This window comes from Symphodus melops (genome assembly GCF_947650265.1).
Source record: "Symphodus melops genome assembly, chromosome: 6".
NCBI lineage: Eukaryota > Metazoa > Chordata > Actinopteri > Labriformes > Labridae > Symphodus > Symphodus melops.
The window spans coordinates 19253359-19271337 of NC_136696.1; the positions used below are offsets into that span (position 1 = coordinate 19253359).

Genomic DNA, 17979 nt, shown 5'->3' on the forward strand with positions numbered 1-17979 from the left:
GAAGTAGTTGCATACTTTTGGCCTTGAAAAGAGAAAATCCTGTGCTTGCACAAGATAATACTTGCCCAAGGTCCAGAGTGACTAAAATGTTGTGATTTTTTTTAATGCATGGTGATGCTGAGCCAGGGTAGTGTGCAAAATGTTCTCTTTTGAAGGCTATACTGGCAGCCATAAACAGCTGACAGGGCGCTCCTTATTTTAAATGTTCATTCTTTGGAATGTCCAAGTGTCAACCCTGAATTCAAATGATGCATTACATCACAATGGGACTAACTTAATGTTAATATACAGTATGTTTAAATATAAAAAGGAATTTCCACTCCCGGGTTGATAAAGTATATATATAAAAATAATTTAAGGAAAATGTCAAATTGTTGTAAAAATACTCCAATGCGATAGAAGACGTCTCATGAGAGTATGAACTAGGCGTCTCCCTCTAATGAACACAAACTTGAATACGCGTGCTCAAACTCTATTTTGCAAGAGCCTGCGTCATCCTACTTGCCATCTGCTTTACATTTAAATTGCAGGTTGATCATTAACAAGAGATTTCTCAGAAATATTTTATTTTTTGTTGACCTTTTTAGTAGACAGACACTCCTGAAATATATTACTCCATGTCTCCATGTTTGTAATTCATGCAAGAACGTACACATATGCACATGTTTTTACACAATATTTGTAAAAAAAAAAAAAGAGAAGAGAGAAGGACTTTTTCAAAATGTTTCATAAGATTGTAAATACATTTCATTTTTGTTAAGCTTCAAATAAATGACTAAATAAACAATCTGCAGCAACAGAACATGTGTTTATACAAGGACTTCTTCTTCAAGGCCTTTTGCTTAGTTAAAGCCTAAAAAACATAATGGATCATAAATTAAGCTCAACTCCACTTTTTGACCAACACATGTACAAGCTACTGTATATTAGTTAGAGAGAGACCGATTACGCTACTTTTATTGCCAATATTCACGGATATTACCAGATTTATTCACCAGTCAATAATCATTTCATTTGAGTTTCATTGTATTACACTAGAAGAGTGAGCTTTATGGACTAAAACAAACATCACTTGTCAGCTATAGCGTTGCATGTACACATTTACTTTACGTTGAGCAACCATCTTGTCACCATGACATATCTTTTCCACAAGTGTTTGATGACAGCATTTGAGAGATAACAATAATGAATGAGTATATCTATGTGCAAGTATCTCTTCAGATCGAAGACAGAGCAATCTGATTTTTTGTCCCTGCCTAATACTGATACCATATCGGACCCAAATATCCCACATTAGTCAGACCCTAACATTATTTTCTGGAAGTATGTAGAATATATCTCCCACAGGTGCTGTCCATTAAACAAAAATTAATCACATTTAAAACACACATCGATACTGCAAGTATGCAGCCTATTCTATACTGAAAGTTACCACTGACATAATGAGACACCACATGACTACAGGATGTGAAATAGACATGATTGTTCTACATCCTGCATTGTCACGTTAGTACACAATAAACTTGGCATAATGCCAAGCTGTAACATTTCTTCCCCTCAGATATGCTATGACAATAGGTATATGTGGAGACTACAGTTATGTTCAAGCCTTTTTAATGGTTGTGAACTTTTTTTAGGGACGGAGAAAGGTTCACACATCACAATAGTGTTCGAAGTTCATGAACACCAAAGGAATTTAACAGGTAGACAGACACCAGAGCAGCCTTACCTGCTCCTCCCAGCTAAACAAATAACAAGGTTATTTATTACCACCTGGTGGGTTGACCCTTCATGTCCCGTCACTCACATTCAGTCATGAAAACGCTTTTTGTTTGCATTGTTCTTGTACTGTAGTTATGGCAAGAAATAATTACCAGCAACCGGCCTAATGCTTGTAAAATGTGCAAATTGATGTTAGATGAGTTTAACAGATTAAACAAACAGAGGTAATCACTTGAGTGGCCAGTAAAGATAAGACTTGTCAGTAACTTCCGTGCAATATGAGCACTAAGTTTCACACAGAGCAGAGGACTCATTAATCACAACATGTCCTAAAATAAGTTATGTGTGAAGTAAGCTTGTACCACATGTTTTTAAGGCAACACAATCTTCCTTATTTCAACGATCGATCATATCGTAAAGTAATGAAGCTTTCAAACAACCACAGAGCTTCTGTCAGTTTTAAACCTAAGCTGCAGCGAGACAAAGAGAAAAGCAGCTGTGGTCCACCTCAGTTCACAGGTTGTGTTTTTCGTAAATGAGATGGAATATTTTAAAGCAGGTCTATACTATATACACTGTTTCTGAGGAGGAGTAAAGAGACTGTTAAAATTGTTCAAAGACAGTATCAAAGTTTTTTGACAGGAAAGAACGAGCAGACTTGAACACTAGTATGTGTGCAGAACAGATTACCTATCACTCCTTTTTAAAAGTAAAAAAAAAACTAACAGAAGCGCACACTAAAGAAAAAAAAGATAAATAAATGTATTATTGTCTTATTTTCTTGTAGAGTCATACTGTCTCTCCTTCTTTCTTACATGAATTTTTGATTAACTATATCTTCCATTTTAAGTTATTTTGTTTGACTTGTGTTTTCTTTCTTTCTTACTTTCTGGATCTTGTATTTTAATATATTCTGTTTTTAATGTCTTAGTCATTTTTCTTTTATTGCTCTGAAGGCTCTGATTATTCTGTTCTTAACTCTGTGAAGTTTCTATGTATCATAAGTGATTCATAAATAAACTTGCTTTCCCTTGCCTAATATCAAAACTTACAAGCTGTTTTAATGGTAGACAAGAAAGTTAATTTGACATTGTGTGGCTGTCTCATGGAAACAAACGCAATGTTATGTTGCACGTTTTTAAATAGTTACTCATAGCTGCTCCTCCAAGTGCAAACAGGGCCATGGAGTCATCCCACAGCTGCACTATGAGCACTGTTGTTCCTGTCTGACAGCTTCACTGTGTTGATTAAGGGAGGACAATACACTCACCAAATTACCTCAAGCAGTTTTGATTAGAGGTGGGACATTTTAAGATGTAGTAACCATGTTGACATTTCACGGTTTGATATCATTGCCATCATTTCCTTTTAAAACATACTGACATGTCATTCAGTGAGACAGAACACCAAACACAAACATTGACTTTAATTAATCTAATGTTTGAATTGACTTCTGATTTTCCTTACAGTCATTTCAAATTTGGATTTTAAATTTTCCTTTAAAAATGTAAATATAATAAATAAAAATGTAAATACCCCCCCCCCCCCCCCAAAAAAAGGAGTTTTAGCATTTGTATCTATAATAAAATGGATAAAAATAAATGCAAGTGTTGTATTAACACACTGTTTTCAAAGGATCTGTTATGACATGTAGATAATTAGTTATTGTCGAAACATCTGTCTCTCACCCACTGTTGGTATTTTTAAGACTCATTTCAAAACACATTTCTACTCAATTGCATTAAATTTTCAATAACCCGTCAAACTCAAGGATCCATATCTCTGTCCGTTTTGTGTGACACTGTTTTTAATTTTTACCTGTTCTTGCATTTTTATTGTTGTTCTTGTCAACTTTGTAATGTTTTTTTCTGTATGCGATATTCAGAACTTTGGATCAGCTGTCTTGTGTGTAATAAACTTGAGTTGAGTTAAGCCACATTTTAGTTCAATTTACTTATTTGACCACAAACTAAGGTGAGTCAAGATGATAGTTAAAACCTATTGGAGGATGTGTATTCTCCTTTCAATGCAGTGTTAAAATGTCAGTTATGAGTATTCTTTAAACAATAAACCATATTGCTTTTGTGGTTTAGGTTCCTAAAAACACAAAAGATAAAGTGTTTATTGATTTTTTTAGAAACATCATCGTAAAAACCAATGAAAAGGTAGCTAAGCTGAAACATGTTTCACATTCTCAGCCTGAACAACTGACATAAGCGGCCAATCTTTTCATGTCTTTGCCAAATCAAACTGTGCCACAGCTCATCCAGGCTCAACTGTTTGAAGGCAAGTATATGCAAAGACAACTCTATATATTTTAAACATGTCATCTTTGTGGGAAGGTTTCCATCCATCCATCCATTTTCTACCGCTTATCCGGGGCCGGGTCGCGGGGGCAGCAGTCTAAGCAGAGACACCCAGACTTCCCTCACCCCAGACACCTCCTCCAGCTCTTCCGGTGGGACCCCGAGGCGTTCCCAAGCCAGCCGAGAGACATAGTCTCTCCAGCGTGTCCTGGGTCTACCCCGAGGCCTCCTCCCGGAGGGACATGCCCGGAATACCTCCCTAGGGAGGCGTCCAGGGGGCATCCGGACCAGATGCCCGAACCACCTCAGCTGACTCCTCTCGATGTGGAGGAGTAACGGCTCTACTCCGAGCTCCTCCCTGGTGACCGAGCTCCTCACCCTATCTCGGGTGCGCCCAGCCACCCTACGGAGGAAGCCCATTTCGGCCGCTTGTATCCGAGATCTCGTTCTTTCGGTCATGACCCAAAGCTCATGACCATAGGTGAGGGTAGGAACGAAGATCGACCGGTAAATCGAGAGCTTCGCCTTTCGGCTTAGCTCCTTCTTCACCACGACGGACCGATACAGCGACCGCATGACTGCAGACGCCGCACCGATCCGTCTGTCGATCTCGCGCTCCATCTTCCCCCCACTCGTGAACAAGACCCCGAGATACTTAAACTCCTCCACCTGGGGCAAGGACTCCCCACCGACCCGAAGGGGGCAAACCACCTTTTTCCGGTCGAGAACCATGGCCTCAGATTTAGAGGTGCTGATCCTCATCCCAGCCGCCTCACACTCGGTAGCGAACCGCCCCAGTGCGCACTGGTTCGATGGAGCCAACAAGACCACATCATCCGCAAAAAGCAGAGATGAGATCCTGTGGTCCCCGAACCGGACCCCCTCCGGCCCCTGACTGCGCCTAGAAATTCTGTCCATAAAAGTAATGAACAGAACCGGTGACAAAGGGCAGCCCTGCCGGAGGCCAACGCGCACCGGGAACAGGTCTGACTTAATACCGGCAATGCGAACCATACTCCTGCTCCGGTCGTACAAGGACCGGACCGCCCTTACCAAAGGGCCCCGAACCCCATACTCACGGAGCACCCCCCAGAGGGCGCCGCGAGGGACACGGTCGAATGTGGGAAGGTTTGGTTAGAAAAAAAACACAATTTTTTCAAATAATATTTACTTTATAGTTAGTTATAGTTATAGTTAAGTTATTTTCATTATAAATTGATTATTTCTGCAGTCAATTGGTCAATCATCACAAAAAGCCTTCACACTTCGCAGAAAATGTAAAAGCAATACATACTGATGTACAAAACCATCTACTTTTTGCAATATTTATTTATGTTATTTAGGCTATTTCTATATTTTGAGTTCGATTTTATTTAACTAATAATTCATTGTTTCTTCCTTATTCATAGATCTGGATGCTCATATCTTATCTATTTATGCTCACACACGGACTATTCTGCGCAGGGATAAATGCATCGCCTGTGTTGTGTTAATGAAGTATTTCTGACTGATCATATTCACAAGAGTGTCTGAGAAGCCTGTCGTTTCCCTTGCTGACGGTAGATGGCGGCATTAACTTTAAATTCCAGTGGTCGACCACAAGAGGAAGACGACGCAGGACGTACGTACACATTTCACGCATGCGTACAACGCCTCTTTACTAAATGGAGGCTGCTTGAAATGTCGTCTGTGACAAGTTGAATGTGATTAATAAACATTCCCAATGTTAAGGAGCAGTGATTATGGGTGAGTAAAATGTGCTGTTGAATCAAAAGGAAAGCTAGCCTTAACAAACATGTTTAATCGTTAATATAAATTGTTGATCAGTTAAATGGACTGCAGAGTTCCCCTCACAATAGTTTACTTTTATCTGCAGCATTGTGACCTTTAACCATAACAAATTGTTAAATAGTCATCTGCAATCTGCAGTCTTTTTATTTCTTCTTCTTTTGGCAGAATAAAGTTTGTGTCTTTGAAATGATGTTGCAATTTTAAAGGTACAACTAGCTTTAACTAAAATGCTGTCTGTTTTTCTGCTGGATTTTAGTTCATATCACTTGTATATCTTTTTTTGTTTGTTTTGACACAATATATATCTTGCGTCAAAACAAATGTTACACCACCACAAATAAAAGTACAACAAATACCAATAGCTCAAAGTAAATGCCTCTTTAATCATGGCCCAATTGCATGGTTGTACTACGAGGCAGTCCTGCTTTATAAACTACATTGTGCTGCAACAAAAATAAAGAATCCAAGTTTTTAACACGGGGGTGGTGTTATGTCACTCGTCTCTATTTCCTTCAACCTTTTTTTTTTTTTTTTCCCTTCAGACTCTGGCAGGGAAACCGAAAGATCCTCATCTCCAACTGGAATACAGTCACCTGAAGCTGACAGAAACCCATCACCACCCCACGACACCAACGATGGAGAAGGCGAGGAAGATTTGGATGCCATTGGAGACACAGTTTACAGCAAACACTGGATTTTCAGCACCCTAACTCGTCTCATCAATGTAAGAAGGGAACAACGTTTTTGCCAGTGTCACATCTTCATTCATCTTGCCTCTCTACAGTAAACTAGACTGATTTACATCACAGTGTGATAATGATCAGATAATGACAATTATCATGACAATGACATTTCAGTGTTTTTAAATGTCTTGATCCTAACTTTTAAAGGCCATTATTAATTAACACGTGTAAAATGATTCTAGATGGTCACAGAACATCTGGAGGAGGACTCTGAAGATGAGATGCAGCTTGCTGATAGTGACGAGGAAGATCTATGTAGAGTCTGGGATATGGCAATGGATAAGGTAAAGTATGTGTTCAATTTCTGAGATAAGTCAGGATTTTTGCAAAATGGTATCACATTTTAAATGGGCAAATAAATGGGTGATAACATGGATTTAATTAGTAAAATATGTCAGTTTAATCATTTATTTATTGGTTAGTCTTTAAAAAACGTATCAAAAGAAAATACACGTAACATGTTCAAGGGTAAATTAATAAAACTACAGTCTGCGATCGAATGTTTAACAACAAAATACTAGATCTGATCCCAATGTAACGTTTGTGTCAGCTCAAGTTACAGGACTGAAACCATGAAACCATGCTGTTATTTACCAGTTTAACTCCGCTGTAAAATGAAGCAGCTGCCTTTTCACAGGAAGAGTGAACATAAATCATACCTTCATGAAAGCTACGACGTTATGGTTTGTTGCAGTTATTAAGAATAGGCCAGACTGATATGAAACTGCTAAATCTGCAGATCAGTCTTTGATCTTTGGTGAAATATAGATGGATATACATTTTCTGCATTGATGCTTTTAATGCAGTTATCAAACACTCGTGAAAAAGATAAAGAGTACATAAAGACAAGATGGTTACTCAGCGGTAAAGTTACTCCGTACTGTACCTTCATCTCCTCTGCACCCTGATAATGAGTGATAGTGTTTGCTGTGTCCAGATAGCACGTTCTGCTGGTGACAGCCAGAAAGAGAAATGCCGGTGAAGCACTATTTGACTGGGGAATAAATCTTGTAATATTGGTTAATATCAGCCGATATTAGCATCTCAATGTTATCTGCAGGCCGATTCATCGGTTGGGCTCGAATTAACAATGCAATTAAATGAAACAGGACCTCAAACCATGGGCTCAATCATTAATAGGTTGTATCGACATCTCTAAAATACAACAATACATCTTTTTAAAGGTAAGATTTATTGTCAGACGGACTTTAGTTTTAAATGTACCTAATATGTTGATTAATGCTTTACATTATAAATAACTGTTGATTGCTAACTGTTTGCAGGATGTTGCAGGTCTTCTGCAGGAATTCAAAGCTACCGACATCCTTCTCGGGGTTATCGCCAAATCTCGCTGTCCACGTCTCACAGTGAGTCAATCATGTATCCGTTAACTAAATTCTGTGTCTTACGCTGGAAGTTATGTTCGTAAGAATCTCAATGTCAGTTAATAATAATAATGAATAATTGTAAAGCAACAAGTTACTTGATTTTAAGACGTGCTTTATAATTTAAGATTATTATTGTTGATTTTTCTTCAGGAAATTTGTGTAGGAATTCTTGGGAATATTGCTTGCTTCCCGGAAACCTGTCTGACTCTCAGCCTACATGAAGACTTGGGGTGGGTTAAAGTCTTCATCTGTAATCTACCATTAAAAGGTTTTGCACACTGCTGTTGACCCGTGTGACTCCCTGTGTCCACAGCGCTGTGCTGTTGCTTCTTCTTGGTGAACCAGATCCACCCACCCTTCTGGAAACAAGCAGGTAAAATGTGCTTCATTTTGTGGACGTGTGAGGCAGAGTCTGAGAGAGGAGAGCTAATCCTCTCTGATTGTGTTTGCAGATTGCTGCTGACCTGTTTGTCTCAGAAAGACGTCTGCTCCCTGTGGCTTCAGCGAATACGAGAGCATACGTCTGTGCTCGTCAACCTCAGTTTCATCATGTTTTGTTCCACCAACAGTATGGAGCTTTTCTTTCTTTCGCCTCACAACACGTCTTGTGCATAAAATTAAATATCTGGTAGGCATTGATGATGACTTACAGTAACTTGAAGTCCCAGCCCATAGTCTATCCAAGGGTTTTCACAATCTAATGGCACTTTAGAGCTGTTTTTGTGTCCCTGTTGTTTTTGCTAAGGACACACATGTATGTCTGTAACCCACTGCAAATAGCCACCCTGTATTCCAGTATTTCACTGATTCATATGTTGCAAAAAATGCAGCAAGCTAAGCTACAATGCTGCTACAAAAATAGATTGATTTCAGTGACTTTAGAAAACATGCTTTGTAAATTTGTAATCAGCATATACGTTGTGTACACATGCATGAACTTCATGCCTTTTGATGAGAAACTGAATTTTAACTGAAGTTGTTTGTTTACAAGAACAAGATCCTTAATTCTTAAGACTTTTTTTTTTTAAACTATTGTAAGTCAAAAATGTAGTTCTTGTTTTAAATGCGTCGTGTCGTGTTTTGTTTGTACAGCTGACCTGCTGGAGAAGGTTGGAGAGCTGGTTGAAAAACTCTTTGACCTTGACGAAGAGCTGATGAAGAGTTGGATCACCGCTGACCCGAGTAAGGAGGAGGAGAAGGCTGACGGTGAAGGCCGTCAGGATGTGGCCTCGTGTCTTCTTGAAGCAGCCAAACAGCTGAGGTGGGTATGAAGTGGACATCATTAATCCCAGGGAGAAATTTGGTTGTTCTCACAGTACAGAAGTATAGAAATAATTTAGGCTATAAAATAGAAAATAGATACTAAAATAAGCAGTAAGTTCCAGGCAGGACTTGAACAATAAGAGATGGAACATAAAACATACAGTTACTAGTATACCAAATGGTTATCAGTGCTGATATTGCACGTTGTCTTTATACGGTTCAATGTGAACAAAAGATGTGTTACCAGTTTATAAGCAGACCAAGCCGTCTGGTTCAGTTTAGTTCAGTTCGGTTTGGTAACCATATATTGGCTTTTCCTCTGCAAAAAGTTCGGAATGGTGTTATGGAAAATTTTACTCCATGTGTACTATATGTGTTGTACGAAGGTCTCATAGAATCTGTCATATGAAATGTATCTGAAATGTCTTAGAATACGACATGCACAGCATATTGGGTGTTTTGTTTCCCATCATTTTGTTCCCTTTATTCTGTTTCTCACACTCTGTACATGTGGGAAGAGTCACCCAGGCTCTTTCTCACTGGACTCCATCTCCTTCTCAGCCTTGGGAGATGGTAAATAGTCATGTAGTCTCTTTTCTCACACTAGGGGATAGATTGTGCCCTGCCAGGTGGGCAGTGGCTCTGTGTGGCGTGATGGGGAAGTGCTCTGTGTAGTGTGATGGAAATGTATAAGTGTTCATGTTTGCCTTTTCTCGGGGCCTCTTTCTCTCCTCACCGTGTGAGAGAGGGGTCTTCGAACGCTTATCTTGCCTTCGAATAAATGTTCATTGAGACCAGATCGATCTTGGGGTTCCTTTTTGAATAGATCTTCTCACTCTTTATTTTCACTCTTTGGTAATGGAAAAAATTCCACAACAATTTGGCGTTGTCGGCAGGATCCAGCGAGCTGCTACACGAGGGGAACGGGTGAACGGTGCTTGGCCAGCCTGAGGAAAAAAAACTCAGTCCACCTGTTTGAACAGGGGAGCCGGAATCTCGTTTCCTGCGTCTACGGCCGCCTGGATCCAACGGACTTGATCCGAGAGAATACTGGGTGAGATACTATTCAAATCATAATTATGGACTCTCTGGGAAAGGGAAGACGGGTGTTTTTATGATTTCAAGCACTATAAAGAGAGAAAATCAGGGACTTTCCAAGGAAAAATCAGTGCTCTTATGATTTCAAGCACAATAAAATCTGAAATACCGGAGATTTTCCAGGGGGAAAATTGAGTGTTTTTATGATTTCATGCACTATAAAGAATAGAAATCCGGGATTTTTTCTTGGAGACTCAGTGTTCTTATGATTTCGAGCACTAAAAAATATAAAAGGAATCAGGACTTCCCAGTGGAAAATTCAAGGTGCTCTTAGTATTTCAAACTTTATGAAGCTAAGAGCTCTGGATTTTCTCCGGGGGACTCAGTGCTCTTATGATTTCGAGCACTATAAAAGTGAAGAATCAGGGGACTTTCCAGGGATGTTCAAAGGGTGAGAATATTCTCGTGGCAAGCCAGTGCCCTTAGCATTTCGGCACTATAAAGTTAGGAAAGCCAGCAAGAGACGTCTTGACTGTAACAGGGGGTCCGGATCCACTAAGTGTCGAGTACCTTTCCCCGACAGTCCATTGTGTAATATTATGATATAAAAAAAAAAAGAGAAAGAGAAAACAGGAAAAAAAGGGAAAAAATTCCACAACAATTGTACCAAAAATAAGGGATCCTTACCATCCTACTGTTTTGGTACCGATCTGACCCTGAATGGTCCCTTCTCTTTACTGTGTCTCGTTCTTCTTCTTCGTTGAACTTAATGAAGAGTGGGCCACACAATGTTGGGCGACTATGATGTCACAACATGTCATAGCTGACATGGCTCCATGAGTCGAAACGCAAGCGAGATCAGAGTTGACCGAACTGAAACCAAACTGTACTGAACCAAACCGGACTGCTTGGTGGAAACGGGGCTTCAGAGTTTGTCATATGTACAGTATATGATATATAATGATGAGATTGTTCATGTGTTCTTATAATTGAGCTCTTAGTCCTAAATTCCTTTTTTTTATCGCTTGCACTTTGTGGTGGTGCTAATCCTTTTGGTTTTTCTGTGAAGCACATTGTGTTCCCCGGTGTATGAAATTGTCTTTCCAAATAGCGTTTCATTTGGCTTATTTGTTGTTAGCCTGATGGAGCAAAGTTCAGGCTCATAAAACTAAGTGGTAGGATGTTGATAATGAGCGTTCAACATTTTCACAGATCAGAGAGTCCGAATGGCTTAGAGGTTTATCTTCATGCCCTGCAGCTCCTGACCACCACAGACGAGGGCATGCAGACGTTTGGTAAGAGCAGTCGACACAGTTTATTCAATCGAGTTCAGCTGTTGGCATCAAATCCAACACAAGACTGAACTGAATATCACGACAAATAACTTCACGTGGAATTGTTTTCTTCCAGCTTCCCCTGATGGAGCAGGCAGAAAAGTGTGGGACTTTGTCTGCGATGTTGTGTGCGAGGACCTCTGCCAGTCAGATGATCTTTCAGTCGTCTTGCTGGAGCAGAAGAGCATTTTGGTTCAAGCGTTTGCCGTGTTGCAGGCCCTTTACGGATGCCAGGAGCAGTGGCATAACAGAAGTGATGCAAGTATGTTTTTGTAACAGCTCTATTGTTATGAAGTTGTGCAATCTACCCCAGATTTCACTGTGGTCAACCTGGATTTTCCCCTTCTTAAATCCATTTAGTTCCTTGAATGATGACCAAAATGAATGTAACACAAACAATGGTCATTGTTGTTGTTGGTGGTGAACCACAAAGCGGTCCAAGCGGAGTTGATAATTAGAATAAAATGACATTATAGAAAATGATATTAATCTTAAATGGTATTTTCACCGTACAGTTGCTTTTAACAGAAAGAACTAGAAGAAAAATAAATGGAAGTATGACTTTGAATTGTTAGAATATAATAATAATAATATAATATTTACTTTGAAATATGCCCAATTATCAATTATTGCATGTTTTTTCTGCACTTCCCTTTGTCTTTCGCCTTTAGCCCTTCCTCTTATCGGAGCAGTTTTGAGGGTTCTTCAGCACCACAATGAGAGTAAAAATAACGATGCCAATGAAGAAGACACAAAAGATGAACAGCTCCAGACGCTGGCAGAGATCACAGCCGAGTTTCTGGCTGACATCTGCGCTCAGATTCCAAAGGTGTTTTCTGATTTTTATTTTGGATCGAACTGTTTACTGAGTTTCTTAAACTCACCTATTTTCATGATGAAGAAAAGAGAAGAGGAGCTTTGATTTCTTCTCTTAACTGTCTGTTTTGTGTTTTTAGGAGACGGTGGCAGGTTTGGTGAAAGAAGGTCATCTTACAGAGAAGACTTGTCTCACAGCGCTGGGCTGTTTGGTTCAAAACCACGAGACTTCTGTAAGTGCTTTCTCCTGAATCCATGTTGATAAAAGTAGAATTCAATGATTGAGAAGTTAGAATTGAACAGTGAGGCTCTTAGTCCTTACTGGCAGGAAGCACGGAGGATGATTTGAACAGAAAATCTCGAGACTGGAGGCAAATCAGTGCAGTACACTGTAAGACTTGACGGATGGTGTTTAGGCTCAGGGGACTCTGTGATTTCCTCGGGACAGTTGTGAAAAGAGTCTATGAATGCTCTTTTTATATATTGTCCTCATATCAAAAAACTAAAACAACGCATAAAGGGGCTCAGTGTTTACCATGATGGTCTCCAGCACCTCCTGATAACCGAATTACAGAGATGGAAGGAGGACATATTCATGTGTCATCGTGACATGTGAGTGCAAAGTGAATGACGGACAGAAATAGGAGAAAGACTCTATTAATATCTGGAGATTTATTATTATTATTATTATAAATAATGAAAGCAAACTGATGATAGTGTAAAGATTGGAGGGTCCCACATTCAAACTTAATGTCTAAAAAATTTATATATTTATAAAGTGATTTCATATTGCGGTTAAAATGGTCATTTAAGATGAAAAAGATTTGATGACATTTACTCAAAGTTTTTCTGAGGTTTTAATGTAAAATAAATGAAAGTCTTGCAGAAGATTTTTTTTGTTTTCATTTTCTGAACCAAAAGCTTCTTCAGTGTTTCACTTTTCCTAGATTTAATGCCAGATTAAAGTACCTGATGCTGTGTCGCGTATTTCTTCATGGAAAGCTTCATCCTCATGTGTGCAAAGTGCTCAAGTGTCAGGGTTTAATTTTAGAGCTTGTGTCATGTAAAAATGTGCGATGGGATGATTCTCCGGTGGAAAATAAACATAATATTTCCATCCTGCCCGTCTTCCTCTTGTTCAGTTTCAGCACCTGCAGTCGATGCTGTCAGAGACTGATCCCCGACTGGCAGACGTTGTGAGGGAACGGTTTCCTGTGTGAGATGCCCAACGAGTGTTCCCCTCTCATCCAGAGTCTTGCCTCAGCCTTTTTTTAGTTACAGCTGTTTCCTCTCCAAGGATCCTGCTTCGAGGTGGACTGTTTGGATTTCCATTGGACTTAACAAAGATGTCACACAATCACGAGATGTGGACAATATGATGAAGACTGTCATTTTTCTCCTTTTTTTTTTATGTGAATGTTTTTTTTTTTCCATAGCTGGACTTTTATTAAACTGTTTTTTCAAGAACTTGTGTTTAGAGGCTTTAACAATACTTCTTTGAACATTCCAGCTTAATGCAGAGCTAGAAGCAATCAGCAGAAAAGTCTCCAGTGACAAAGATTTGGTTGCATTTATGTTTTTTGTAAGAAAGGATTCGTACAAGTCAGCAATGAAACCTCAATATTTAAGAAATATGAAATTATATAAAAATGCAGGTTAGGTTTGTTTAATAAATAAAATATTCTTTTGATATATCTGCTACTTGAAATCACTAATCAATCACTATTAGTCAGATGGATCCTAGATGAAGAAAAGCAATGATGCAAACAAAGATTACGAAAAGTCAATCATTCAGTTATTCCCAAAAATAACAAGTGAAATGAGATCATTTTTATATTTCAAATTATCTTCACATTCAATGTGTAAAGAACCAAACAATTAACATACTGCTTGGAAAGTAATAAACACTCTTAGGAGAAGAAGTCTATATTGAACAAAGGGGTTTGAGGAGTGCATCAAGTTGTGTGCACAGAGTATACTCCACTTGTGTTTCAGACTCCATGAAGCATACTCTTCTGATTCACACACATTGATTGGCAATGTCTGTGACTTGCTGCGATTATCTTTTTCTAGGATGGTGAAGGGATGACTTGCGCAGCTCTGTCTGTAATCTTCTACGACACACTGACTAAATATTTAAAAGGAGTCTTTTTACATGTCAGTGTCTATAACAGAGGCAGATAATCCTCTGCTGGACAGCCCATATCAAAGACTCATCGTGGGAAAAATTAGGCGTATACCCACTTATTTGGGGGCACACTGAGTGCAACAAGTCAAAAGGGATTTTTAAAGCACCAACGATGTTTGCTAGTTTTGAGTGAAACCCCAAAAAGAAGCATGTATTTCTAAAATAAATGTGTAGCCTGAGCTGCAGTTTTGTATTGATCAATGTGAAGTTTAAGATTTTAACAATTGTCAACTAAAATCTTCAAAACATAAAAAGTGACCGTAATTCAAAGTGACAACCTTACAAGGTGAGCCTATGTTTGGTAGGGAAGTCTTCCTAGCATTAAAACACGTGTTGAAACAACAACAACAACAACAACAACAACGACTGAGCAGTTTCAGCACGGCTGCAGTAAATAACTGCATCAAACGAGTACTCCTAAATGCAGTTTTATATCCTATGTCATTTTTTTATAATCTCGTGGACAATCCAATTGAATTAATGAAAATGAATAAAACTATTAGATTAATTTCAAAGATGAAGAAAAGTTTTGTTCCCGTCACGCGTATTGAGTGTGTTCTGGCTCACCCTTCAAGCATATGAGTAACGGTACAAATGCTGATGACAACATCAAGTGTTTACCAGAGGGTGACAGTCACTCGGTAACGACAATGAAATTAGATGAAAGGCTCAAGCCTGGCAACAATGATCTCATTTGGTTTCCAAATGCACCATTTCGCCCACTCATGGACAAGAGCAGGACAGCCTGCGCATTGCCAGTAGGCTTCCGAAGGCTCTGTGAATATAGCAGCTTTTTAATTAAAGCTTGGATTGATATGCAGAACACTCTTTCTAATGGAAATCCCGAGATGGTCAGAGTGTGTGCAAGACAGAGATCACCCTATGGGGTAGAAACCTTGCTATCTCTAGACACACGGTGTGAACCCTGAGTGGACTCAAGAAGCACCAACGTGGCTGCTGCTTTGATCTGCGAGTCATGTCCTGTTTGTGTTGTAAATGGTTAGAATGATTCAGACTTAATCATGCTTGGCCTTTCTAGATTACTTGTGGCCACTGACTCTGGGTGCTGCTTCTTCAGGCCTTGCTCCAAGACGCAGCCTGTCACAGAGATCAAGATGAAGTCCACATGTTTCTTGCTACCCTGCCAAATCTCATTGTCAGTCAGCCAGTTTTCACAGCGGCTTGATATGATCTGACTACATGCACACAGCGCGGCAGGCCGCACACAACACGGCGGGCCGCACCTCGTGTGCCTGATGCGTTGTACACGTCAGTGACGCTAAGGCATGTCAGACCGGTCTGACGCTGATGTTTGATGTCAGCTCCTTCTTTTTCTGTTTACCTCTGCCCACACAACTCGCTGTTCTCTTAAATGACCTGACATTTTGCCTTTTAGAGAAATGTTTTCTATTTTTGTCACATTTGTTTGTGAAAATTCACATTTGTCCTTATGTAACTTTGAAAGATTATACCACTACTGCCACAGTTTAAACACTTGAAGATGATCAAAACATTGATTTTGAACAATTGACCAAGGTTGTTGGTGGAATGCCGGATTTGGTTTGTGGAAAGGTTTTAGGAGAATGAGTTAAGATGCCGTCTTTGACTGGAAAAGGTTTGTGATTTAAAACCGTTTTTTCAAGGATGATACAAATGACACATTTCAGGAAAATGATCAAATCTATCAGGGCTTTTTTAAATAAGCCCTCCCGAGCGTCTAAAAGGCTCTGGTGTAACATCTGTTGCCGGGGCGAAGAGAAGGGATAATGAAGGGATGAAGAATGCATGTGCAGTGTCACGTTCCCTCTCCTTTGATTCCAAGGCCCAGCCTATTCACAACCACCTGTTCAAGGCATGTTCATAAAAAAAAACAAAAAAAAAAAAACGTGATGTCACTGGGTGCAATCAAAGCCCCTCTTCAGTCCATTTCCTGAGTTCGTGGCTTTCTATCTCTTGTCAACAGAAAAAAAAAGAAAAAGAAGTGATGCAGTGATGTTGGTGTTTGCATTCGCCTGAACTGCCTTTTCTGCTTCTTCACGAGCTTACCTGACAGGATATTGAAATGATGAAAGTACAGAAATGAAGCTCAAAGGCAGTTCATTCATTTGTGACACGGCCACCCGCAAATGTAAGCAGACATTGAATAATTCATTACAAGAATCTTTAAAGAGGCATGCTCCATATGAATAAATATTTGACATCCTATAACACATTGAATTACAATAAAGAATATTTTATTTTTCATCTATAAACAGAAGGAAAAATTAGCAGTTACTTTGTTACCAGACTAAATTAAGATTATATATATATATATATATATATATAATTTAAGAGAATAATTATATATATTTGACTGTGAGGAAGGTAAATCTAATATTTAAAGTCACTGTTACATTTTTAAAAGAACTGATATGTTAAAGAACTTTATTGTGATCAGATTAATTAACATTACTGGACTCTAAATATTGACTCATGTACGTTGGAACAGCAGAAATATTTCCTGATTAATTACATGATACTTCCAGTGACCTTTGATTGAAGTGATACCGTTTCTTTCGCCTCATGTCGAGTGTTTCTATTTTCAAGGCGGCAGGTGTTTATTGGCGTCCTTGTCTAAGCTGACGCCTGTCACCACGTGGCATATGCTGCTGTTTGTTCTGCAATGAAGAATTGGAGCTAATTAAAGAGATGTAGTCCTGCGGCAGGAAGTGTGCGTAAGCAGGCCATTCACTGTTCTGATTAGATAGTTGTTCAAACACGGCTCGGCATCAGGTGAATGGCGAGAATCCAAGTGATGAAGACCTGCTACGAGACCTTGGATTCTCTGGAAATTCAAATAACATTGGTGTAATAGTGGCGAGTGGAAACAAAGAGAGGAAACATGCACTCCAGCAGAACCAGACTTCAAATGATGAAATAAGAACTGATAACATTATGCTCGTATTTATTGTCTGATTCAAATGTCGTCTATTGCAAGAAAAAAAAAACACAAAACAATGTTTGAGATGTAGAAAAAAAACGGCTTTCATAAATACATGTTCTGTTTATAAAGAATAATGTTCATCTGTTTCATTGAGTCAACAACTATACACTATGTAAGCTTTTTTCTGTTTTGATTTCTCATGTATTTTTATATTGCAATAGATTACGGTCTCAAGACAAAGTCAATCTTCTATTCTGACAGTAAGGATACACTGAGAACAGATTGTTCATAAATTAGAAATAAAAATGTTTTTTAACACACACTAACAGATTTTTAAATAAAGGTAAGATTTTTAAGTAAGACCCGTTGAAAATGTCTTTGTATTTTACAAGCTGAAAAGTCTGGAAACTGGTTTGTTTCCTTTTCAGCTGTGTCTCATTTGAGCTTTTTTGCTTTTTTTTATCAAT

General features: G+C 39.0%; 1 protein-coding gene across 1 annotated transcript; it reads left to right on the plus strand.

Annotated features, from left to right (window-relative positions):
- Window positions 1-5653: 5653 nt before the first annotated feature.
- saal1 (serum amyloid A-like 1) lies at window positions 5654-14323 on the plus strand. The gene is made up of 13 exons (XM_079347266.1): window positions 5654-5774; window positions 6362-6543; window positions 6745-6846; window positions 7846-7929; window positions 8101-8180; window positions 8264-8323; window positions 8403-8518; window positions 9043-9211; window positions 11464-11546; window positions 11662-11847; window positions 12257-12414; window positions 12542-12634; window positions 13544-14323. The coding sequence occupies exons 1-13, from the start codon at window positions 5771-5773 to the stop codon at window positions 13619-13621; spliced, it is 1395 nt and encodes a 464-aa protein (XP_079203392.1). The 5' UTR covers window positions 5654-5770; the 3' UTR covers window positions 13622-14323.
- Window positions 14324-17979: the final 3656 nt, after the last annotated feature.

Coding starts and splice junctions, on each gene's coding strand:
- saal1 (XM_079347266.1), top strand. Junction 8,519..9,042: donor CATGTTTTGTTCCACCAACA/GTATGGAGCTTT, acceptor TTGTTTGTACAG/CTGACCTGCTGGAGAAGGTT. Junction 11,848..12,256: donor GCATAACAGAAGTGATGCAA/GTATGTTTTTGT, acceptor TTTCGCCTTTAG/CCCTTCCTCTTATCGGAGCA.